General features: G+C 42.8%; 4 protein-coding genes across 4 annotated transcripts in view; all 4 read left to right on the plus strand.

The window, feature by feature from the left end:
- The first annotated feature begins 6,820 nt into the window (after window positions 1-6,820).
- Window positions 6,821-8,240, plus strand: LOC130078198 (uncharacterized). Its single transcript, XM_056243721.1, has one exon. It carries the CDS (start codon window positions 6,821-6,823, stop codon window positions 8,219-8,221), a length of 1,401 nt encoding a protein of 466 aa, XP_056099696.1. The 3' UTR covers window positions 8,222-8,240.
- A 6,547-nt stretch (window positions 8,241-14,787) lies between these two features.
- LOC130078199 (gastrula zinc finger protein XlCGF57.1-like) overlaps window positions 14,788-26,404 on the plus strand; it is a 110,003-nt gene continuing 98,386 nt past the window's right edge. Inside the window, exon 1 of the mRNA XM_056243722.1 lies at window positions 14,788-14,842. Within this exon, the coding sequence (XP_056099697.1) occupies window positions 14,788-14,842 (55 nt within the window). The remainder of the gene's footprint in view (window positions 14,843-26,404) is intronic.
- The window catches only part of LOC130078192 (gastrula zinc finger protein XlCGF8.2DB-like), a 47,747-nt gene continuing 36,176 nt past the window's right edge, over window positions 14,834-26,404 (plus strand). Inside the window, exon 1 of the mRNA XM_056243716.1 lies at window positions 14,834-14,842. The gene's annotated coding sequence lies outside the window, so the exon portion shown is untranslated. The remainder of the gene's footprint in view (window positions 14,843-26,404) is intronic.
- Window positions 17,437-24,590, plus strand: LOC130078207 (zinc finger protein 664-like). The gene is made up of 2 exons (XM_056243732.1): window positions 17,437-17,854; window positions 24,310-24,590. The coding sequence occupies exons 1-2, from the start codon at window positions 17,437-17,439 to the stop codon at window positions 24,588-24,590; spliced, it is 699 nt and encodes a 232-aa protein (XP_056099707.1).

Consider the following 26,404-nt stretch of genomic DNA (forward strand, 5'->3'; position numbering starts at 1 on the left):
TCATTGTATTATGAGTTACTTCCTGATCATGATGATGAAAAATAATGCTTGAAACTTATGGGCATTTTATATAAAATATACTTTATTTCACAAGAACATGTGCAGCATGCATTTTTCTTTATGTAAAATAAAACGTGTCAAAAATCTATAAAAGAGAGAGAAAATTCAGCATCGTTTTAAAAGAAACAATAAAAATGTATACAGGTGAAACTCGAAAAATTAGAATATAGTGCAAAAGTTATAATTTTGATGATTATGGCTTACAGCTTATGAAAACCCCAAATTCAAAATCTCAGAAAATTAGAACATTACATGCAATCAATAAAAAAAGGATTTTTAATATAGTGTCGGCCCTCTGAAAAGTATAATCATGCATAATTATGTATATTAGCCTATATATTCTGAACATGACTTTTTAATTTTACTAGTTTGGCTTGCTTAAATACACTGGCAGAGCAAAAAGGGCAGTGGTAGGAGCAGCTCGGGTAATGACGAGTCACCTCTCTGAATCGATATGTCTCAACAAGAGATGAAAAGCACCACACAATAATCTCAACGTAAAAAAAAAACCTCAACTATAAAGTAACATTAATTCACAAACAATGCATATAACAGAGGAACGTGGAACAAACACCTTCACAAGATAAACGTCTTCAATAACTCCGCCCCTCACTTCCGGTTCTGGCGCTGGGGTTCTGAAACTGGTGGTGCTGCGGGTCTGCAGCTGGATATACACTACCGGTCAAAAGTTTAGGGTCACTCATTCTTTCTTTCTTTTATTTTTTTTTCACATTTTAGAATAAAAATAAAGTCATCAAAACTATGGAATAACATAAATGGAACTATGGGAATTATGTTGTGACTAAACAAAATCCAAAATATATCGAAACTGTGTTATATTTTAGCATCTTCAAAGTAGTCACCCTTTGCCTGGAATTTGCAGACATGTACAGTTGACATTTTCTCAACTAACTTCTTGTGGTATCACCTTTGGATGCTTTTTAAACAGTATTAAAGGAGTTCCCATCTATGTTGGGCACTTATTGGCTGATTTTCTTTATTATTTGGTCTAAGTCATCAATTAAAAAAACTTTTTTTTTTTTTTAATTAAATTTGAGTTTTATAATGAAATAAATTAATATGTTGGCACAAATATACTTTTGTCTACAAAACTCATTTAAAACATTTAAGCATACTTCTTCCGATCAAAAGGTTTTTAAGATCATGAGAAACATTTCAGGCAAGTGACCCCAAACTTTTGACCGGTAGTGTATCTCAAAACAATAATAAAGGAGATAACAGCAAATAGGGGGGAAAAAATATATATATATATATGTAATGGGGTAGAAGATGGACTACAAACTAGATGGACTACAAATCCCATGATTTGAGATGCTATAAAGGGAAACCAAACTGTTTAGACTTCCTCTTTGTGGTACCATGTGGCAAGCAGGAAAAGCTGTTTTGTGTCTTTCAAGACTGTGTAATAGCAGATGAAAAACTAAGTTGATTAATGAGCAGCATAACTGAATTGGGAAGGTAAGGGTTGTGATTTATGATGACTAGAGTGAGTTTGTCTAGTTTTAACATGTTTGTATTTGTCTTCTGTTTTAGTATTCTGATGGAAATGGTGTTGATTGGTGCCTCAGAGAATTAAGCAGATATATTTGAGAATACAGGTACTGATCTTCATTGAATTATTGAATAAGGGGATTTGTTTTTAAGCTTCATTTTATAATGGTAATTTGTGTGTTATGTTTTAAGTTTTTTAATCTTTGTAAATATTTTATTGGGCAATCATCAATTTGTATTCTTTGTTTTATTTACAGATGATGCATGATTGCCGTTTACTTTAGTGAAAGCATGGTGGCTTAATGGGTGTCTGAAGAGATCATTTTAATGTTGAATTGAGTCTGGTGTATGGAAGTGGCAAAGTGATTAATTTAATTTATGAAATTGTTTTTGTTTTGTTTTGTTGTTTTGTTTGTTTTGGACCTACAACTGACGGTGGGGTTCCCATTTTCTTGTATATGGTTTACTCCGTTAAGGTTTGGGGAATAGAGTGTAGTGGTTTGATTTAATTTACAATTGTGGAAGTTGGAGTGAATTTGTGTTTGGTGAACTTGTGAGTGTGCACACAGTTTCAGAGCAATTTCCATTGGATAGGATTGGGAACCCTGTTGTCTGGAACGGTTACAATTTTGTTTGTTTTTCTCTTTGCCAGTTCTGATTACCCCCATGTGATCCTTGTGAATATTGTACAATAAACTTTGTTATCTTTGCAACGAAACACACTGTGGTTGTGGCCCTTTTGAGTTCTCCTCCTCTCTTGCGAGATGACGGGGTTGCATATATATAGTCCGGCCTATATATGTTAGCTCAATGTCAGACTTGAATCTTTGTATAAACTTCTTAACAGGATAGACCTGTGTATGAGCTTAAATGTGATTTCTTTCACTTTGTGAGAAATAATTTCTGCTGTAAAGACCAGATTTTGACCAGACCAGACACATCTGCGTTGCGATCGCGATAGTTTTTTGACATACGTCAGCATGACATCATAGTAAGGCGGACCACACTCGGACGGACACATTTCTTCCGGCATGCATCTCGCGCTGATCACCGGTGATCGGTTCTGCGGTGAGTCACATGTGTGGCTATCCTTAATCTAAACCATCGATGTCAATATTTTCCCAAATTGACGTCTGAACTGTTTTATTGCATTAGTTTGGATTGTTTCAACGCTCCGTGATCGTGTTGGATTCGCGCAGGGGAGAACCGCGCTGGATTCCACTGTCTGGTACTCTGCCTTCACGAGGAAGAAAACAAAGATTCGTTCATCGTTCATTCACTAACGTTAGCACTAGCGTCCCGAGATAACAACAGAACAGCAGTTGAGGAATAATAACCCAGCTGGCATTTTAACGTTGATTCACCGGTGAATCAATGTCAGGGACCAAGGTTGAATCAACATTGAATTATGTTTCGATTTTGCAAATCGAATCAACGTTGATTTTGCGACGTTGTTTCACCGTTGACATGATGATGTTGTTTCACCGTTGATGTCGCGACGTTGCTTGTTTCACGGTCTCTTCTTTCAATATGGGTGAATAAAGGTTGTATGTCGAAGTTGAACCAACGTTGAATTATACTTCGGTTTTGCAAATGGAATCAACGTTGCTATTGAGAATGAGAATGTGACGTCACGCGTCTCACTCCGCGTTGCATTGTGGGAAGGCGTCGCCATCTTGGGAGGATACGCTATCCGTTGTCATGGTTACTTCGACAGTGAGACCGAGAGAAAAAGCGACACAGAGAGAGAGCAGCTTGATATTTGTTTGCATTTTTGCGATAAGGCACAGTTTCTTAGGAATAAATGAAGAAGGGGGAAGCAGGGGCTCTATCGGGAGAGACTAAATAACAACACCAAGCAGCGTTATTTAGAGAAACTACTTGACATCAACAACATGATGTAGGTCTACGACCCGCTACCGAATGGACGAAAGACCCAAAGCACTAACTTACCAGCTTTCACATACCCTGACATAGTCAATTACCTGGTTTATGGTATCAGTGCCTTAACGTTACTGCATACACGATGCAAGAGTTCAGAAGCTTTAAGTCATTAGAAGCTTATGAACAATTCTGCTGCGGCTGGGTGCAAGACAAAAAAAAAAACTGTAACGTTAAACTGCGAGAGTTCAGTCATGTTTCAGGCCTCATTCATATGTGGAAATAAATCTGATATGAATCAGATAAGTTACGTGCATTTGCACCTGCCGTGCAACGTTAAGCGAACCGATCGGACATTCTGTCAATGCGAGTCGTACGTCATTAAAAAAGTGTCTTTTTAAAACATTTCGTGGTACAGATATATCTATAACAAATTAAACAATTCTAGTTGAATAACAGAGTATTAATTTCGTTCGTTTGTGTTAAATAAAAGGCGAACTGTGCTGAAATGTGTTGCTTTTGATCAAATCATGCTTTGCTCGCTGTTGCTGCTGTCAGTTTATTGACAAGTAGTTTCTCTAAATAAAGCTGGCTAGCATTGTTATTTAGTCTCTCCCGAAAATCCTCTTTCATTTCTCTTCCTTCTCCATATTATCTTCCAAAGAAACTGCGGCGTATCGCTAAAATGTAAACAAATACTAAGCTATTTCTGGAATGTTTAGTCGCGCCTCTGTGAAGTTCTGAAGGCGTTGCCCCTGGCAACCGATAGCGTCTCCTACCATCATGGCCGACTGACTCAGACCCCGCCCAATTCAACCCAAATCGGCACGTGACTCCTCACTCTCAATCGTGACGTTGTTTCACTGTCTTACCTTTCAACAAGGGAGAATACAATTGTGCATTCAATTACAACGTAGTTTGAATTTGGAACACGAGTCATGACAATGCTAACTGATTTAGTGATTAACTGTACATACTGTAGCCTACACTAAAAATGTTTTAATGTCAAATGACTGGCAGCAATGGCTTAATTACAAACACATTTAATAAAGAGTTAGCACATGCTCAAGATTGTAAAACAAGTTTTATTTTGGAAAACAAAACAAAAAAAAAGTCTAAAAATACTTTCTACATCTCAAACTTTAACTTGCAGTGTTTTCAACGTAATGTTAAAGTAAAGTACAAATCTGAATGGAATATTTAAAAGACAGTTTTTGTTCAATTACAGTAAAACTAAGATGAAATCCATTTAATATTTAAAATGTACAGTAACAGTAGAAAAAGCTTAGTATCTCAAAAAAATGCAACAGCCTTTATGTACTGCTCTACCAGAGTCCCAGCTCAAGGTCCGTGTCCGCTCTCTGTACGATCCTCTATAAATAAAAGCAAAAACAGCTAAAACAGATTTTCACTTTACTGTTCAATTACAGTCGAATTGAAAACAAAGTATACAACACTAGGCCTATCCATTCTAAAACACATATCTTATGTTTAGGGATGCACGATGATATCGGCACGACATCGGTATCGGCTGATATAAGCTTAAAATTATCATCATCGGTGTAGGAGCCAAATGTGTGTATCTTTTATTTTGGGCCACTAGATGGTGCTGTAGGCTCATGTATATATGTGAGGGGTCAACAGGTAGTAGGGAGGTGTTGACCCGGAAGGGCAAACAAGTTTTTGACCGCTACGGCGGAGTTTGATGAATGCTGTTGTCGTGTGAAGTTCTGGGAATCTTCGTGCTTGTGGACCTTGTGTGTTGTGCAGTTATGTGGAGGACAATAAAGATGGTAATATTGCAACGAAGACGATGCCTATGGAGTTACTTTGCACGTAACAACAAGTTCAATATTAGCTGCCTGGCGTGTCATAACAAGTAGCTACGGGACAACAACTCTAGCACAGTATTAGACTGGCTATTATACTGTCAAAAACTTGTTTGCCCTTCCGGGTCAACACCTCCCTACTACCTGTTGACCCCTCACATATATACATGAGCCTACAGTTTGGAGCCGTTTCATCTCCAAGCTGTGCGGCCTATGCCTTAAAGAGAACTGCCAAAGACAATCAGAATGAATTTCCAGCAGAGGTCACAGAAACTGTTAGACACAACTTTTATGTTGATGATTGCCTAAAGAGTTCAGCTACAGACAAGGAAGCAATCAAGATGATAAATGATCTCGTTGCGCTGTGTGAAAGGGGAGGCTTCACGTTGGAAAAATGGATAAGCAATAGTCGCGTTGTTCTGCAAGCCATCTCAGAAGAGCAAAGAGCTAAGGATTTAAAGACGTTAGATCTGGATATTGATAAGCTTCCAATGGAAAGAGCTCTGGGTCTCCAGTGGTGTGTGGAAAGTGATGCTTTCAAGTTTAAGATGGATCTGAAACATCAGGCCCTGACCAGGCGTGGAATGTTGTCCGTCAACAGTTCTGTTTTTGACCCGTTGGGGTTCCTGGCGCCAGTGACATTGCAGGCAAAAATGATGCAGCAGGAACTGTGTAAAAGAGGCTACAGCTGGGATGATGCATTACCTCAGGACGTTTTACACCAATGGAAAAGGTGGCTGGAGGGGCTGACTCTGCTGGCTGCATTTAGTGTGGACCGGTGCATAAAACCTGTCGGATTTGGAGCTATAAAGCATGCACAATTACACAATTTTTCAGACGCCAGTGAAGCAGGCTATGGCACTGCTACGTACATTCGTATGACAAATCATGAAAACATCATCCATGTTGCCTTTCTCCTTGGCAAGGCCAGAGTAACACCACTGAAGACCCTAACCATCCCACGGCTTGAGCTGTCTGCAGCCGTTCTAGCTGTAAAAATCGATGCTATGGTCAAGGCAGAGCTGAACATACGACTGGAAAATTCTGTGTTCTGGACTGATAGCACATCTGTGTTGAAGTATATTAATAATGAGGACAGCGCTTTCACACATTTGTGGCTAACAGAGTTGCAACCATCAGAGAATTGTCTGAGCCCGCTCAATGGAAACACATCAGCACAAAGGAAAACCCAGCTGATTATGTGTCTAGAGGACTGAAGGTATCAGACTTCCTGAAAACCAGTGCGTGGTTAGAAGGACCAGCATTTTTGCGGAAAGAAGAGGAAAAGTGGCCTGAAATTGTGTTGGAGGTGGCTTTGGATGTTGGAGACAAGGAGGTTAGGAAGGAGGCTGCAGTTTACGCAATCAGCATTGACACTCCTACTCCCTCAGACCAGCTTATTGCGCACTTTTCGGACTGGAGGAGACTTAAAAGGGCAGTGGCCTGGTACTTGAGGTTGAGGAGTGTGTTGAAAGAGAAGTGTAGGTGTAGAAAACAGTTGGACATTCCAGTGAGAAAAAAATACAGTGGTGCACAAAATGAACACAAGAGGGCGCCAGAGGACCACTAATGACCCAAAGAGCAGCAGTCTGTCCACGGCAGAGTTACAGAGTGCAGAGTTCTTCATCATTTTGTACTGCCAGCAACAAAGGTTCAAGTTTGAGATTGAAGCTCTCTCGCAGAACACCAGAGTGAGCCGTCAGAGTTCCATCTATGTGTTAGATCCTGTTTTGGAGGATGGGCTTTTGAGAGTTGGAGGCAGACTTCACAGAAGTGCAATGCCAGAGGAATCTAAGCATCCAATAATCCTGGCCAAGGAGCAACACATCTCTGAATTAATCATCAAATGCTTTCATCAAACTCTTGGACATTCTGGACGAGCTCACACTCTGTCGGCTGTAAGAAGAAAGTTTTGGATTACAAAGGGAAATTCTGCTGTGAGAAGGATTATTGGACAGTGCAGTATCTGCAGGCGATACAATGGGCGTCTCTTAATGCAAAAAATGGCTGACTTACCTGCTGCAAGGATTCTCCCAGACCTTCCCCCCTTTACCAACACAGGGGTTGATTACTTTGGACCAATTGAGATTAAAAGAGGAAGAACATATTGCAGAAGATATGGTGTTATATTTACCTGCCTGGCGAGTCGAGCCATTCATTTGGAGGTAGCAGCTACTCTTGACACTGATTCCTGCATAAATGCGTTAAGACGATTCATCAGCCGAAGAGGACAAGTGAAACATCTGTGGTCCGACAATGGAACAAACTTTGTTGGAGCTGAGAGAGAACTGAAAGAAGCTCTTGTCAAACTGGACCAGGACACAATAAATTCATTCTTGGCACAGGTAGAAATTAATTGGACTTTTAATACACCTACTGCCTCCCATTTTGGTGGTGTTTGGGAGAGAATGATCCGATTGGTGAGAAGGGTGCTGAACTCAGTACTGCGTCAACAAACCCTGGATGATGATGGGTTAAATACAGTGTTGTGTGAAGCTGAAGCCATTTTGAATGATCGTCCTATTACAAAACTCTCGGACGATCCAAATGACTTGGAGCCTTTAACACCAAACCATCTGCTCCTGCTTAGAGGAAAGCCATCATTTCCTCCTGGGATTTTCAAGCCAGAGGATCAGTATGGAAGGAGGCGATGGAAACAGATTCAATACCTGGCTGACCTTTTCTGGAAGAGATGGGTTCGAGAATATTTACCCTTGCTTCAAGAAAGACAGAAATGGAACGGGAAGATGAAAAATCTTGCTGTTGGAGATGTTGTGGCCATTATGGATCCATCTGCCCCTCGAGGATCTTGGCCTCTTGGAAAAGTTGTGGAAGTTTTTCCAGATAGTCACGGCCTTGTGAGATCTGTGAAGTTGAAAACTAAATCCAATATTATTGAGAGACCAATTTCTAAGCTTTGCATGGTATATGGAGTCTAATTACTGTGTATAAGCCACATGTGAGGAACTCATTTGATCTCCTTTATGGTTATTGTTTAAAAAAAAAAAAAAAAAAAAATTGTCATGTTTGTTTATCATGTCAATTAGGGGCCGGTGTGTAGGAGCCAAATGTGTGTATCTTTTATTTTGGGCCACTAGATGGTGCTGTAGGCTCATGTATATATGTGAGGGGTCAACAGGTAGTAGGGAGGTGTTGACCCGGAAGGGCAAACAAGTTTTTGACCGCTACGGCGGAGTTTGATGAATGCTGTTGTCGTGTGAAGTTCTGGGAATCTTCGTGCTTGTGGACCTTGTGTGTTGTGCAGTTATGTGGAGGACAATAAAGATGGTAATATTGCAACGAAGACGATGCCTATGGAGTTACTTTGCACGTAACAACAAGTTCAACATTAGCTGCCTGGCGTGTCATAACAAGTAGCTACGGGACAACAACTCTAGCACAGTATTAGACTGGCTATTATAATCGGCATCGGCCGATATTAATATTTCTGCCGATGAGCCTTGCCGATATGTGGCGGATTTACTATGCGCACGTGACGACCGTGAACGTAGTATGAGTGCCAGCAACTTAAACTTCCAGCTGTGTGGAAGAAAAGACGCGCGTCAGTATCGAGTCCTCTTTCGGGCTTGAACAAACCATAACACACACAAATTATGCCAAAATGTCCGTTTTGTCGAGTGTCTTACTAAGAGCAGTCTTAAATTATTTAAATAAAGTCTTAAATTAACGTATTGATTTGTGAGAAAATGGGACGCGTGTCAGATCGCGTATCTGTCAGCAGCGGCTGGTCTTAAAGTGTCATTAATGTTAATCAATAAAAGGTAAGAGAGTAAATTACTCACTCAGACTCGGAGCCAGGAGGATTATTATAGCCTACCGGTAGCCTAATAATCATGAGTGCACTCAGCTATCTTTAACACATCTCCGGCGAACGGCTTCTTCACGCAAAAGAAAAACTTTTCATGAAGCGCAGTGAAATTCAGCAACCTATATGGCGTTTCCTGATGAATCGTGTTTGTTCCTTAACTTCATTTTATACGTGCAACTCACGTAGCCTATAAGTACACTGACAACGCGCTGACAGACAGGACTGAACAGGTAGCCTAATATTTAAAGGGTCACTTCACCCATTTCAACATTAATCTTTATTGAAAGTGGGTTATATATGTAGTCGAAATGTAAAAGAATTTTTGAATTTGGTGCCCTCTTGACCGAGAAAAGACAGAAAATAACTTTAGGGCGCATTTGAATGTAAGACAACAACTCCCACAATGCACCACGTTGCACAGCTCCGCAAGCCACTCCCACTAATCCAGAACAGCGCAAACATCAGAGAAATGACTCTTCCGTCTACAAGGCTAGCTGCCAAATGAGTTTGAAATTCATTTCACATAAAATGTCTAGTTAGTTGGCTGTGGCGAGCAGGACGAGGGCGAGGGACGTGAGAGGACGGCGCGAGTGATAATGAATGATACCTGTGCAGCTTTCTCATATCTCTCACGGAGGAGCGGAAGCACAAAAGGAAACAGGCCTGATTTTATGTTTTGTTTCTGTTGTGTGTGGCCAGCTGGCTTATACTTTTGTTTTGTATCTGCTTATTTTACTATTAAAATGTTTAAATGTTCGCCGGTTCCCGCCTCCTTCTTCCCACAACAACGAACCCCGTTAAGTTACATTGGCAAACTCATTAGCGAATTACTCCTCGTTTGTATTTCTTTCTATATGGTGAATTATTGCATGATACCTGGATGTTCAGTCAGAATGCGGTGCGACACTAGGATGGTTCATATCACAACACAAACGTCCGTGTGCTCGTCTGATTCAGAGATTTCGTCCAGGAGAAATTGCGATCGTTGAAATTCTCTGCAGCAGACTATCTGTGTCCGTAGCGCACAGCGAGAGCACAGGCACCAGCAGTCCGCCCAGCTCGAGCCAGTCCGGGCTCCTCGTCCGCGACAGGCAGCCGCCTCCTGTTCCTCCTTCAGCCTCAGCTGCTCTTCACTATATTGCGGCTCGTAAAAATAGCCACGAACAGTGGATTCGAGCAGCAGAATTTCAAAATCCTCTACTTCCATATCATGTTTAGTTTCTTCCGTCATTGTCGTAACTTCCTATCTCCACAGCGCTTGTTATCTTAGCTTATAAACAAGATGGCTGATATTGATTTCAGTATCTGCAAGTGAAGTCCCACCCGCTGATCTGTGATAGCTCTGTTAGCGCATTAGGTACAACCCCCTATGGGCGGGTTTGAAAGGGTGGGAATTTGTGCTTGTAGTCTTTACAGAAATCCCCCCCTCTTACACTTCCTCCTACAATGACGTCAAATGACGATTTTTGCGTAATTGTAGGAGGAAGTGAAAAAGGTAAATAGTGGATTTCTCTCGTCTCAGGGAAAAATGAAAGAATGTTGCATGACCATTCAATAGTATGACTGGTTGTCTAACAATGGACCTCTTAATGCAAATGGGTGAAGTGACCCTTTAATATGAAACAAAGTCTCAACTTTCAAATTTGGTTAGTCAAAGAAAATTAAACAATAAATAGGCCTACCGTTTTGTGGCTCTTTAATGTGTCGTGAAAGATTGCCTCAGTTAAAGCCAAGTTCAAATCCACCGACGTTAATCCACTAACTCTCCTGACTGCTTTGTCGGACAAAAATGGTGGATTTTGATTTGTGAGATCGTATCACGGATCGTATCAAACTCCCTGCGAAGGATGAATTGGCACACTGCCGCACCAGCTTAAGCGATGTAAAAAAATAGTTTCGTTTTCAAATTAGCGCCAAATCAAGGCACAACAACAAAACAGCTGCTCCGCACGACCGCACCATTATGCATGCCCGTGCAAACGCGCGCATTTTTTACGTTTGCCTTTAAATGAGTGATTTAAAAGCCCCGCCGGTGATACTGGTATTACCGGAATACCGGTGCTGTCACACGTCGATTAACCAGTGGGAAAATAATATCCTCACCGTCACATCCCTACTCCTAAGGACTGAAGTTTGAAGTCTGAACTTAAAAATAAAATGTGGCAAAGGCATATCATTTATTCTCCTCATTTATTCTAAGTGAAATAATTTTACAATTTTTCAGTTGTGAAGGTCTGTCTACATTTGTAAAAATGATATTTGTGGTAGAATCAAATGTTGCTTGTCTTTTGTATTGCCTTATCTACAACATATGAGTGTAATAATGTAAAGGTAGTACAGGAGAGAGACTTTATTTGATTTCTCTTCAGTAAAATCAAAATGTGTGTGAATATATATATGTGAATATATATATATATATATATATATATATATATATATATATATATATATATATATATATATATATATATATATATATATATATATAATATATATAAGGGGGAAAATGTGTATATCGGTATCGGCCAAAATGAGTTTGAAAATATCGGTATATTGAATATCGGCCAAAATCCAATATCGTGCATCCCTACTTAATATGTTAATGCAAAAACTGCCTTGTGTTCAGTTTACATGTTTTCATACAATGTGTTGATTATTATATCTAAAAAATAAATAGCATCTGAATTTAGGTTAAAAGTCTAGGCTACAACCTTTTATGTTATAGTAATGTGCGGCTCCCTATATAGTTTACAGCATTAGCAGATTTTTTTTAATCCTTGTGAAACGTTTAATTGTAATTTAATTAATTTAAAGACAAAGACAATTTTTTCATTAAACCACTGTTTTAAACCTATATAGTTTACAGCATTAGCAGATTTTTTTTAATCCTTGTGAAACGTTTATTGTAATTTAATTAATTTAAAAACAAAGACCATTTTTTCATTAAACGGTTAACCACTGTTTAAAAATAAAAAAAAGCAATTTTAGCTTTCTAAACCGAACCGAGACGTCAAAACCGTGCCGAACCGTCAATATTGTGTATCGTTACACCTCTAATATATATTATTTTTTATTTGTCCAGTTAGTACTGTAGACAACCATTTAAACAAGTGCAGACACACATTTAAGATTATTCAATCTTTTTTTTTTTTTTTTTTTTGCAAGGTGTGAGACCCCAAACCCGGAAGTCCAGATATTAAAGGTGCTCTAAGCGATGTCACGCGTTTTTTAGGCCAAAACATGTTTTGTCACATACAGCAAACATCTCCTCACTATCCGCTGGCTGTCTGTCCCCTGAACACACTGTAAAGAAACGCGATCTCTGTAGACAGCCCAGGCTCCACAAACAGCAACAAAAACAAACTGCAGCGACCCGCTCCCCGAAACATAACAAACTGTTCCAGCCAATGACCGACAAGAAGGGTTTGGGGGGTTAGTGTGCGGATAGTCTCGCGTAGCCAGACCTTCAGACTGATGGCTGAAGGTCTGGAATTCATAGCAGCTTTCTTTGGCCAAGGCCCGCCCATAAGGCCGTTTGACCGACATGTCAAACAACCAATTACAGTTCGTTTCGTTCAGCGTCACGTTTCGGTGCGTGGAAATGTCCCCACAACAACAGACCAGCGTGCAACAAGTCAGTCAGCATAGAAAATCAAAGAAGGAGAAGAAAACTTCAAGAGTCTATGCCGTGAACCTCGCATACTTTTGAGAATCCTACGTTTAGCTGATCTTGATAAATGCTCATTGTCACTCATGTAAACACAACGTTAGTTTTTCTTCCGCAATCACACGTCTGCGCTTTGTTTCCCTGCGGACCGAAAATAAACGCGACACTCGCACCCCCCGGAAATCCGATAAAATTCAACCAATCAGATGACGACTTCGACATTGCTGAAGTGTTTCCAGTTAAGTGTACCATATGCATCAGACGTTTAGCCAACGTTCCGTGGGCGTGACGTCTGAGGCTGAGACTAGTGTGCGGATGAGGAGGAGGGAGGGTCTAGCTAGCCTCCATTTTGTTTGACAATAGTTCGAACGTCAACAAGAAGTGACATCACCCAGGATCGCTTAGAGCACCTTTAATATAGGTTGTGATTTATCTCTATTTGGTGAGCTCGGATTCAGTAGATTATTTTTCCTACTTTATTTATTTTTTGGTGTTAAATCCTTTTAATGGGTTACATCCACACTGGAGAAAAACCTTACAAGTGTTCACACTGTGACGAGTTTCAGTCAGTTAGAAAACATGAATGATCCACACTAAAGAAAAACAGTAACACTTTTATTTGTAATACTTTCCTTCACTGCTGTGTATAAAAACTAAAAAAGGCTCAGAAAAATGCAGATGATAAGAGACATTGGTGATTTATTAGAAGAGGAATGAAAAGACTCCTTATACAATTTTTTTTTCAAGCTGCCATGGCAGAACAATCGCTCTGGTATATAATATAGTGCTATACTCTGCTATAGTGCTTGTGTCACAGCACTTTGAAATCCAGATTTAACAATCTAAGCGTAGGCTAGTCGGGCTGAAACTAGCAAACAACACTGAGCACGCATGGATTTGTTTTGTGAAAAGTTGTAAGAGTTTTATGTTTACTGAAGTTGTCTATAATCTGCACCGCATTGACTCACTCTTCTGAAATAAGATTGGGAGTTTACAGTGCTTTTTATATTTACACAATCATAAAATATGCTTTAGTTACCCTACTTTGCATCATTAAAATTAAATTGAATACCCATTTCACATTTTATGTTACTTCTAAATATTTCATACAGAGTTTGTAAGAAATGAATTATCTAATTTCCTTATTGCTAATGTAGTTATTGGAAAATCTAATTAAATTTATGTTCAAATACATATCTTATCCCGCTGTTGGGGTAGGCTAGTTATTTATAAAAGAAGCAGAAAAAAACTACTGCAAAGATGGGTGTCATTTGTATTTTTGTAATTAATTTTTTATTACTGATGTTTTATTTGATTTGATCAGTTTTTTTTTAGTTCAGCATAGTTTATCTCTGCTGAACATTTAGTTAATCTCTGCTGTTGATCTGTAAAGCTTGTTTCAGGAGTGTCACTATTAACAGCTGCTAAAAAGCCTCTATTTTGAATGTCTATAGTTTAATGGTTTTCAGCTCATTCATTATGCTGATGTCTTCAATCACCTGTAAACTGACACTTAAAGCTCATTTCACTGTCAACAGACTGAGACAAACTGCATAATCACCACTTGTGAAATCTACAATTTATTTTGTTATAGTCTGTAATAAACCATGTTTTATGTAAAAACGACTACAAACTAAAAAAACAATTAATAAAAAATTATCTAAATATGTTATTTATTGTTTATTAATCTGTTAGTTTTAGTTTAGTTTATCCTACTGTATTTATATTCTTACATTTTCTTACATTTACATCAAAATTATTTTTGATTATTGATATTTGATTATTTTAATTCTGGTATTTATTCATGTTTTTCTACATGTCTTGTACAAATGTGCATTTTGATCGATGAACATAAATGCATACAGTGTGTAAAATTGTGAAAACAAATGTGATTATTTTTGATTTTGTCAGACCTGCTCCTCCTACCACACACTGATTCCCCTTCAGTGAAGCTCCTCCCACTGCAGTTCACCAATAAATGCTGAAGAAGAATTGAGGACAGTGAGAACATGAATGATCCAGAGTACTGCAGGATAAAAGATGAAGAAACTGAAGAACAAAGAGGTTGGTGTTTATTTTTGATTCTTTATTTATGATGCAGAACCAAAATGATTGTGAAAAAAGGCATGACCCTCCCCGATAATTTATTGATTACTTCTGTACTGGTTTGCGCTTGGCAAAGATGTTTAGATAGCCATTGTTTTTTTTACAACCATGACAAACGACTAAACTCCTGCTTTCTCATCTTACTAGGGCTGTAACGATAGACCAAAATTCGGTTCGTATCACGATTTTTGATAAAAAAAAAAAAATCATGTTTTCGGTGCTGATGCAGTGGTGACGCGTTCATGTAGCCTAACATGTAAGGGTGGCGATGCCAATAAAGTATCTTAAAGCTGCCACAAAGAACCGGCAAAAGTAATGATTATGAATATGTCAAATATAGCAAGGAGACATTTTAATTGTTTATTAATAGGGCTGTCACTTTTGTGAAAAAATCCTGTTCGATTTTTGAGACATAAGTGTTCATTGAATCGATTGTAAAATCGATTTCACATGTCTAAAGACGTTTCCATTTTCCAACCAAATATAGGCAAATCCACGAACAACTAACAGGCGGACGAACGTAAAGAGGGCGCTTGAGACGCACAAGTCAGCAATATTTCCGATGATTTATTGGCGTGAAGTTTCATGCACAATGACAAACAGGAGTGCAGCATTCAGGGATTGAAATTAACACCCTCCAACCCGCCAAATGCGGGTAAAAATGAACTTTGGTGGGTAACGCTGTCAAATCACGAGCCAATTTGGCGTGTTTCTATTTACTCGCATTGCTGGGGAAGTTCGTGTAGCCAAATCTGCGCGGATTTAGCGCAAATATTTTACTCGTGAGTCATCATGATATATTAAATACAGTATATTGCGCAGAATCTGCGCATTTCTGGCTTACTTGAACACCCGCGTCACTAAGCAACAAACAACGGTGCGCTTGTTCACTTGCATTGAAGTAATAGCGAATATTAAAAAGCATTTGGTTAACAGAAAAGACATTGTTATTTTCCAACATCCTACATGTTCTGTGTATTGTATTGATCTGTCCACCTAAAATAATCTTTTTGGTAAAAAAAAAAAAAAAAAAAGAGCTTTTAAATCGATTCCCTATTTTCATTTTCGAATCTTGTGTTGGTTGGTCCGATCGATTGTGCAATCGATTTTCGAACGTAAAGTGACAGCCCTATTTATTAATAAACAAGTCTTTGTCATTGTCGGCTGCAAATATAAAGGTGACGATGCTGACTCGCGATCTTCGCAGTAGTGAACGCGCCAGAGAGAAATGCACATTTCATACGGATTACATAAGCAGAGAGCAGTCTGTAGTCTGTTTTCTTTCGTTTTGAATTGTTCTGTTAAAAAGTTGAAATTTCAAGCTTTCTCACCTTAGGCTATACGCTGAGTTTCGGTTGATTTATTAGACGAGAGTCCAGTTCACGCGCCGGTGCCTCCGTGTCATAACGATCTATTTTCTACTATATTTACTTCTTATTTATTAAATCCAGGCAATTGGTTGATGAAACATTGATTAAAATTAAGATACAATTAATAAAAAACGAAATTCACTTTAAAGAAAGGCTTGTGCTTTCTGTTTGAGGTCTCTGTGAAAGTTTTAAAGTCGCTTTCAGAGCCGTCATGTCCGGACCGTAACGGAGAACTGTCACGTCCGTAACATTTTTCCCCCCCTCATAAATGCGAACACTAAAAATAAAATAAAAAGAATATTTTATGTTATGTAGAGGCCGACCCTTCTTCATCCGGTGGGTAGTATTACTTTTGTTTTGCGCAGCGTAGTTCATAGAATTACTAAAAAATATTTTGCCACCTAAAAGTTAAGGATTTTTTGTCACATCACATCACATGTGTATTTCCCTCATATTAAATATAAAACGTGTATAAATGTGTAGACTGATATTTTGACTGATATTTTTCTAATGTCTGGACTCCTTTATTAAGGGAGTATGAATATAAACAGATGTTTCAGTATTAAATGCATTTTCTGATAATTTATATTTCAAGTTTTGACTGCAAATGTCACGTCCATAACGTTGGAATTGCCCAATTTTAAAGAATTTATCCTCAACTAGTTTTTTTTAGTGTAGGTCCAGGCCTACGTATTTTATTATGTTAACTTCAAATAATACTAATAGTAATTTACAAATGTGGTAGCCCTACGTCTAACACATCACACTCCACTGTTATGGTGGCAATTTCAGTAGATTTACTCACTAACATTGTTGTGGAAACACAATAAGAATGGAAACTAAATATGGTAGTATCGTGCTGCAGTTCTGGCGCCTCAGTCCCAATACTGTAAAACTCGTGCTTTAAAGCTTTGCCGGGTAAACATTTCATTGGCGTTCTGTAATGCACTTTTTCTGAGCGCGTACTGAAGTGCGCGCCGCGCGCACTGTCAAACAGTGCCAAACTGGATTTTTGTTGGGTCAGACCCATCTGATAGCGATGGGGGGCCGAGACCGAGAGAGCTACATGGCAAAAATATGCATCAAACAAGCCACTTTGAAATTTAGCTGTTTTCATGAATACAAAAGTTGGGTGACCCTCCCCCTAGACTAAAAAAAGTTAACAAACGTTTTAAACTTCACATGAGAATTCACACCGGAGAGAAACCTTTCACATGTGATCAGTGTGGGAAGAGTTTCAGACAAGCAAGCGCTTTTAAAACACATCTGCGTTCTCATTCAGGAGAAAGACCATATAACTGTGATCAGTGTGGTAAAACCTTTCTTAGGACAGATGGCCTGAAGTGCCACCTGAGAGTTCATACAAAGGAGAAGCCTTACATGTGTTCTTTGTGTGGAAAGAGTTTTAGTCATCTGAGTCATTTAAATGTACACCAGAAAATACACATTGGTGTGAAGAATTATATGTGCTTTGATTGTGGAAAGACCTTTATTACAAATGTTGAACTGAAACTGCACCAGAAAATTCACACTAGAGAAAAACCTTATAAGTGTTCACACTGTGACAAGAGATTCACTCAGTTAACTTCTCTGAAACAACATGAGCGGATCCACACTGGAGAAAAACGACTCGGTTACTAACGTAACCTCGGTTCCCTGAGAGGAGGGAACGAGTATTGCGTAAGCTTACGCTATGGGAAAACTCCTTTTCTCGAGAAATATTGAAGTCTTTATGTAAAACACATTGCAGCTGCACAGCATACAGCAATGAGCGAGGCAGCTCGGTCATTGGCTGTGCTGCGGCAACTTGCACGAACCAATGACGGGGCGACTCTGAACCCGCTTCCAATGAGCGTGCTTCGCGCCCACGCGCGTCAGAGCCCGCCGAGATGGGCGTGGCCAAGGGCTATATATTGGGCGCCCCGTCGTCTGAGTTCTTTAGGTTCAATTCGACTGAAGCAAACTGACCAAGCACAAGCACGGCAGATTACGCAATACTCGTTCCCTCCTCTCAGGGAACCGAGGTTACGTTAGTAACCGAGTCGTTCCCTTTCGAGAGGTTCCTCCTATTGCGTAAGCTTACGCTATGGGAACGCCATGTAAAACGCCGTGCGTGCTGACTTCGCTTCTATTAAGCCGGAGGCCGGAGCCTGAGCCTTTGAGCAAAGTAATTATCCAACGAGCCAGCCGAAGGCGGGTTTTATAAAGGACAACGTGGAACGGCCCGAAGGGCGTCCAGAGACACACACAAGCACATTTTCATGTACTATCATGTATGAAAAATCCTCCACATCAGTTTCAAGATGTGATTCAATGAGGGAGGAGACAATGCTCAGCATGTACACACCCCAGCCTATGATGGTTAGACCGACAGTATGTTAGAATGCAATGAGGGGACCTGTAGGTTATAAAACCTGATAAATGTGGACGGTGAGGCCCAGCCTGCAGCCGCACAAATATCTTGAATGGGTATCCCACTCGACCACGCCCACGAGGAGGCCATGCCTCTCGTAGAGTGAGCTCTGATGCCCAAGGGGCACTGAAGGCCCTTGGCTTCATAAGCCAGCGCTATAGCATCAACTATCCAGCGCGATATTCTTTGCTTTGACACAGCCAGACCTTTAGTGCGGCCGCCAAAGCATACGAACAACTGCTCTGTCTGTCTGAACAGGGCAGAGCGTTCCAAATATACTCTGAGTGCCCTGACCGGGCAGAGTAAATTAGCGTCACTTTCGTCTGCTGGGGACGATAGCGCGGCCAAAGATATCACCTGTGCCCTGAAAGGAGTAGAGAGCACCTTAGGAATATACCCGTGTTTTGGCCTGAGGACAACCCTGCTGTCGTTAGGTCCAAACTCCAGGCAGTTAGCGCTTGAAGACAGCGCGTGCAGATCGCCCACTCTCTTGACCGAGGCGAGAGCCAGCAAGAGAGCAGTTTTGAGCGAGAGCTGTTTAAGGTGCACAGTTCGGAGGGGTTCGAACGGGGCACGCTTAAGTGCGTCCAGGACCGTGGCCAGGTCCCAAATCGGCACCGAGGGGGGGCGTGGGGGATTCATCCTCCTGGCGCCCCTCAGGAAACGAACAACTAGGTAGTTTTTCCCTAGTGTGCGTCCTTCGACCGGTTCATGTGATGCCGCTATGGCAGCCACATATACTTTGAGCGTGGAGGGGGTGCGGCCTGCCTCCAACAGCTCTTGTAAGAAAACGAGCACACTCGGTACTTCACATGTCTCAGGGTTCAGGTTCCTGGGTTTACACCAGTCACTGAACACCTTCCATTTCTGGGGATATAAGCGCCTCGTAGAGGGCGCTCGCGCCTCAGTGATGGTTCTCAACACTCCACTGGGGAGGTTCCCGGGAATCCGTTGAGGGGCCACGCATGGAGGGCCCACAGATCGGGGCGGGGATGGAGGATCATCCCGTTGGCCTGCCTGAGGAGATCTAGCCTCAGTGGAATCGGCCATGGGGCAGATTGCATCATCTGCATCAGTTCTGGAAACCACGTCTGGTTCTTCCAGAGTGGGGCTACCAGGAGCACTGCACATTTCTCCTCCCTGATCCGACTGATGACCTGAGGTAGCATCGCGACCGGAGGGAAGGCATACAGCGGGCGGCTCGGCCAGACTTGGGCGAGCGCGTCTGTGCTCTTTGAAAAGAAGAGAGGGCAGTGCGCATTTTCCTTGGAGGCAAAGAGGTCGACCTCTGCTCTGCCAAAGGTTTGCCATAACCACTGAATCGTCAGGGGGTGGAGAGACCATTCTCCTGGGAGAACTTTGTCTCTGGACAGCATGTCCGCTCCCTGGTTCAGAACGCCTGGCACATGCGCTGCTCTCAGTGAGCGCAGGTTGCGCTGGGACCATAGGAGGAGCTCCCTGGCCATCGAGTGCAGGGAGCTCGATCTGAGTCCACCCTGACGATTTATGTGCGAGACTACCGTCATGTTGTCCGTTCGGACTAGAACGTGCTCGTCCTTCAGGTACGGGAGCAGGGCTCTGAGAGCCAAAGCGACCGCTTTCAATTCCAGACAGTTTATATGTAGGCGCTTCTCCGGGTTTGACCACAAGCCGGAGACAGGCCTGCCCTCGTAAAGGGCCCCCCAGCCTATTTTGGAGGCATCTGTCGTGATCATTTTTCTCCTTGTGTTCACGCCCAAACCCACACCGGACTGATACCAGTCGACAGCTTTCCAGGGCGTCAGGGCTTTTATGCAGCCGTGATTTGCTCTGATTAAAAAGTGGCCTGAGCGCCACGCGTGAGTGGGGACACGGCTTTTGAGCCAGCGTTGGAGAGGACGCATGTGCAACAATCCTAGCTGGAGTACAGCTGATGCTGAGGCCATGAGACCGAGCATCCTCTGAAATCGCTTGACGGGGGCGCGCGCACCCGCTCTGAACGATGTTGCAAGGCGCCGGATAGTGAGCGCGCGCTCTGATGAGAGGCGCGCCGTCATCTGCATTGAGTCTAGCACTATTCCCAGAAAAGAAATATTCTGGCTGGGGGATAGCATGCTCTTTGCAAAATTGATTTTTAGACCCAGGCACTCTAGATGACTGATAATCCAAGACCTGTGTGTCACTAACTGGCTCTCTGATTGTGCTAGGATTAGCCAATCGTCGAGATAATTCAGTATTCGCACTCCCCGCTGTCTCAGGGGGGAAAGTGCTGCATCCATACATTTCGTAAATGTACGGGGTGCCAGTGACAGGCCGAATGGTAGTACTGTGTACTGGTATGACTGTCCCTCGAAAGCGAATCTCAGAAATGGCCTGTGATGAGGCGCTATTGGAATGTGAAAGTAAGCGTCTTTCAGATCCACTGACAGAAACCAATCCTCCGGGCGAACTTGCGCGAGGATATGCTTGGTTGTTAACATTCTGAACGAGCGAATCATTAAAGCTTTGTTCAGATGTCTGAGATCTAGGATGGGGCGGAGACCGCCATCCTTTTTCGGGACGAGAAAATAGCGGCTGTAAAAACCTGCCTCGCTCATAGAGGGGGGCACTGTTTCTATAGCGCCTTTCTCTATCAGTTTGAGCATCTCGGTGCGTAGAACATGTGAAACATCTTTTCTCACTTTCGTCTCTACCACTGCTGTGAAGCGGGGCGGTCTGCGAGCGAATTGGAGCGAGTAACCGTGTTTTATTATGTTCAAAACCCATTTCGGCATGTCGGGGATATTTTCCCAAGCTTTCGCTCGCACAGATATGGGCTGAATGCTGGCCGGGGGCGTGTCGCAGTGACGTATGGCTCCCGCCAGCGAATCGTTCTGTGTAAATACCGAGCTCACAGCTGTCAGCGGCGCGGGCGCGCGCTGAGCAGCTTTGTTGAATGCCGAGTGCAGGGGTGCGTGTGAGATTACAGGCACGCTCGCTGTAACACTCACAGAGTGAGATGGGGAAATGTTTAACACTGTGTGTATAGTGCTTATGGGTGGGGGTGCATAGACTGTGGTAGGCACGCGCGCCACTTTCATAAAACTTCCCGCTCGTGGCGGGAGGTTTTTGGCCATATAAACAGTGTTTGTGAGATGGGGTGCGTGCATAACAGCGGGCACACGCGCTACTCTTATACAACTTCCCGCTTTTACTGGGGAAGTGTTTATAACTGTGGGAACAGTGCTTGTGTGTAGTGGTGCATACGTAACAGTTGGCACACAATCTACATTTATGGGGCGTCCAGCCTGAGCTGGGAAAACATTTGGCACTGAGTTTACAGTTATGATACGTGGGAATGCGCACCTTGGTGTGGACACGTGACCCTTTAATGACACAGGCAGAAAATAGCTCTTTATCTGATTTCTGTGTGTCGCCGTAAAAACGGCGTTTGTTTGCAGGTGGGCGAGCTGTGTGGCTGGCACATTGGCTGCTGTATAGACATTTCCAGCCGCCTGTAAGGGGACTGGGTAATGCTTTAAACGTTTTGGAGAGAACGGTCCGGCTCTTGCGAGACACGCGCTCTCCCTTTTTCTCCCTGTAGCTAGGAGGACTTACGAGGCTCTGGGTTCAGCACAATCCTGGGCCGAGGTCCCCGTCGCTCGGGCGGCTGTTTCCTGTTGGCGGAGCGCGAGCGGCGTCGAAAATCCGTTTCAGGTTTGGGCTGAGAAACGGGGGGCGCCGTCTTAGCTCGCTGCTGCTGAGGCGGCCGTTGGCGGCTCTGCGATGAGCTAGATCGCTTGGGCAGGAAGTGACGCATAGCCTGTGAGTCCTTACGGGCTTCGGTGAAGCGCTCGGCGAACTCCTTCACCGCTGGTCCAAACAGGCCGCTTTGGGAGATAGGCGCGTCGAGAAATGACGCCTTATCTGCATCCTTCATTTCTGTTAGCGTCAGCCACAGATGGCGCTCAAGGACAGTCAGGTTAGCCATAGCACGGCCGATGGATTGGGCGGTGGCTTTTGTAGCTCGCAGCGCTATGTCAGTGGCGCTGCGTAGGTCCTTAAATGCCTCAGGATCGGGTCCAGACTCGTCCATACTGCGGAGAAGTTTGGCTTGAAATACCTGGAGGACAGCCATAGAGTGAAGCGCTGATGCAGCTTGGCCGGCGGCGGCGTATGCGCGACCGGCGAGAGCTGAAGTAGATCGGCAAGGCTTCGAGGGATGAGAAGCTTTAGCTTTCCATCCAGCGTTGGAGGGTGGACACAGATGATTGGCCACAGCTTCCTCGAGGGGCGGAGTCCCCTCATAACCTCTTTCTTTTGCGCCGTCCACAGAGGAGAGCGACAAAGAAAAAGAAGGCTTCAGGCGAGCGGAGTGCGGGGCTTTCCACGACTTCGTGAGTTCGTCGTGAACTTCCGTGAAGAAGGGGGAGGGTCTTTGTCGAGGGGCCTGTCGGCGCCCCTGCAGGAACCACTCGTCCAGTCGGCTGCGGGCGGGTTCTTCCGGGGAAGACCAATCGAGCCCGAGGTCTTCCACGGCCTTAGAGAGAATGCGGACGATCTCAGAGTCCATGCTGGAGCCCGCGCTCGTGCCCGCTAATGTCGATGGCGCGGGGTCGAAGGACGAGCCCGGCCAATCGTCGGATGCAGCATCACAGGAAAAACTGTCATCCTTATCATCGTCATCCCCTGACGCGCCAAACGAGACGAGCCCCATCGCTCCGCTGGAGGGGTGCTGGTCCGCCTGTGTGAACTGGACTGGCGGCGGGGAGTCTTCGGGTGGTGGTGAAGCACGCGGGGATTGGCCCGGCGTGACATCACTGCAAACCGCGTGCTCCGGCGGCCTCTGTGAGCGGCGTTTTTTCTTTCGCGGCTCGACTAGAGGAGATGGCAGCACGGAAGAGGTGGGCTCTTTCGCGGTGAAAACGGCGAAGCGAGCGCGCAGCTCGGTGAGGCCCAGGGCGTCACACTCGGGACATCCGCCTCGAGTAAGGGCAGCCTCTGCGTGGTCCGGTCCCAAGCAGCGGGCGCAGATGATGTGACGATCCCCGTCCTGAAGAGGGCCTCGACACGAGGCGCAGGAAGGCATTTGAAACAACGCCTTGAGAAATTTGACTCTTTTAGAAAAAGTGTCGCGGGGGCGAACACTGATAGCTTTGAAAAAGGATATAGATGGTGCGCGCCGGATGGCTTAGCAGAAGGGCGATCGAAGGCGGCTGAAGGCGCCGGCGTCCTCGAAGCAGTCCTGCTGTAGGCTTGTCGACGGCGGCGGCGAAAAGACTCCAACAAATCCGGAGGATCCAGCGAAGAGAAGGTTCTTTGCTGAAGGAGATTAAATCTGAAGAACTCAGACGACGGGGCGCCCATTATATAGCCCTTGGCCACGCCCATCTCGGCGGGCTCTGACGCGCGTGGGCGCGAAGCACGCTCATTGGAAGCGGGTTCAGAGTCGCCCCGTCATTGGTTCGTGCAAGTTGCCGCAGCACAGCCAATGACCGAGCTGCCTCGCTCATTGCTGTATGCTGTGCAGCTGCAATGCGTTTTACATAAAGACTTCAATATTTCTCGAGAAAAGGAGTTTTCCCATAGCGTAAGCTTACGCAATAGGAGGAACCTCTCGAAAGGGAACCTTATGAGTGTTCACACTGTAACGAGATTCACTCAGTTATCAACTCTGAAAACACATGATAGGATCCACACTGGAGAAAAACCTTATAAGTGTTCAAACTGTGAGAAGAGATTCAGTCAGTTATCATCTCTGAAATCACATGATAGGATCCACACTGGAGAAAAACCTTATAAGTGTTCAAACTGTGAGAAGAGATTCAGTCAGTTATCATCTCTGAAATCACATGAGCGGAATCACACCGGAGAGAAACCGTATCACTGCTCTCCATGTGGCAAGAGTTTCACTCATTCAGCTTCTCTACTCTATCATACAAAAAACAAATGTCTGAAATCATGATAAAATGTTTGAATTCATCTTCAGATCCAGCTTTTTCAAATGCAATGTTGCGTCCTCATCAAACGTGACTCAATAACATGTTGAGCAATAACATTACATATAAATCAGGACCAAATCAAACCAAAATACTACACTTTGGGCCTATTATTAGGCTAAAACCCACCGTATGTTAACATGTAGCATTTAAATGAATATTCACACATCATCATTCATCCTTATAACTCACCCTCATTATTCTTATGACTCCTAAAAGGTACTGTAGCAGGCACAATTTTAAAGGTCCAGTTTGTAACGTTTTTAGTTCATTATAAAAATCTGTGTTGCCCGTTCACAAACGTGTCCTTTTTCATGAATATTTACCACCACCATCAATTCCAAGTATTCCTGTAGGAAAAATTGTACATTTACACATGCATAAACGGTGGAAGATGCTCCATATTCAGGTGCCATCATGAAATACGTTAGCCAGTAAGGGACATACAGGATATACTGCCTACTGCTCCGCATTTCCCATCCAAACCGGTTATAAAACCAAAGAATCGAAATTAACAAAACAATCTGCAGGCAGAGTTGGCGCACAGCCCACGTCTGACTCAGAAAGAACCAACGAGCCGGTTTAACTGCAGTTAAAGCTTTCTGAAAACGTGTTATGTATTGTGGCATTAATGGCAGTAAATGAATAAAACATTTATAAACCAACATATCTTTGTTTCTGTTATTCATGAATGAAACCATTAACAAAGGTCTTGAGATGAACAGAAATAGGCATTTTACACAATATCATTGTCAATGTATTAGTAACATTTGTTTTCCAGTTGTGATTTTTCTTCCCATTTGGCTTAATTGATTTAGTGATTCACATTTTTTGATTGACATTGAAGACATTTTCATTAATGCAACGATGAGCCTAGGTATTTCAGGTATCTTAGAGAAAATTAACCTTACAGATAGTCAAAAGTCAGCTTTTCAGTAAAGTCTTAATGAAAAAGTCCAGAATGAGCAAACTGTAAAGATCGCAGTCATCTGACGAGTAAGACTTAGATATATGTACAAGACTATTATTAAATAACATTAAAACTTGAAAATGGCTATTTTTGTTTGGTTTTTATGCAATATCCCAAATTTTGATAAAAAAGTGGATGAAAAAAACAATCTAATGACAACATGAAGAACTGTACAGAACATACAGACCTGTAGAATATATATGGTAATTTTAAGTTTTCTTATGAGAGGTTCTCTCGTATTGCGTAAATTGCTTATGCTACGGGTAAAGTCATCTTTTCTCGAGATATGAAGCCAAAAAATTATCCTTAATTTTTGTATTTATTGTCAACGCAGTGCAGCACCAAGCAGACCTAGAGCGGCTGTCTAGCGCCCTCACGCGTCAGAGCCCGCCAGAATGGGCGTAGCTTAGCGTATATAAGGAAGGGCTCGAGGGCTGCTCCCCTGATTTTTCATCTCTTCAGCGAAACTCTATGCATCCTGAATCCTGAGAGAAGCCGCCGCCGTGGAAACAAGCGATTAGCAAGCAGAGGAAAGCACCTGAAGAAGCCGGTCGTCTTTGCCGCCTTCAGCTACGCTTCCCTGCCACGCTATCCGGCGACAAAGTATCCTTTTTCACTGCTCTAAGCTGTGTGTGTTTGCCGCCGCAACACTCTTCTCTAAAAGAGCGCAAGCGTTTTTATAAAAATGCTTCGCAGTTCCTGTGGCTTGTAAGACTGAAAATACTGGTCGAGGCCCGGTAAACACTTGTGTAGGTCCCAGGTGAGATTATTGGTGATGTTGATCCCAAGAAATTTAAAACTGCTCACCCT

This window comes from Rhinichthys klamathensis, unplaced genomic scaffold, assembly GCF_029890125.1.
Source record: "Rhinichthys klamathensis goyatoka isolate OS25496 unplaced genomic scaffold, OSU_Roscu_1.1 h1tg000830l_1, whole genome shotgun sequence".
Taxonomy (NCBI): Eukaryota; Metazoa; Chordata; class Actinopteri; order Cypriniformes; family Leuciscidae; genus Rhinichthys; species Rhinichthys klamathensis.

What these genes read in the sequence shown, in the direction of transcription:
- LOC130078198 (XM_056243721.1), top strand. Translation starts at nt 6,821, where the DNA reads ATGAACACAAGAGGGCGCCAGAGGACCACTAATGACCCAAAGAGCAGC.
- LOC130078207 (XM_056243732.1), top strand. Translation starts at nt 17,437, where the DNA reads ATGAGAATTCACACCGGAGAGAAACCTTTCACATGTGATCAGTGTGGG. An exon ending in GTTAACTTCTCTGAAACAAC is followed by an intron (nt 17,855 to 24,309) that starts ATGAGCGGATCC and finishes CTCTGAAAACAC; the next exon opens with ATGATAGGATCCACACTGGA.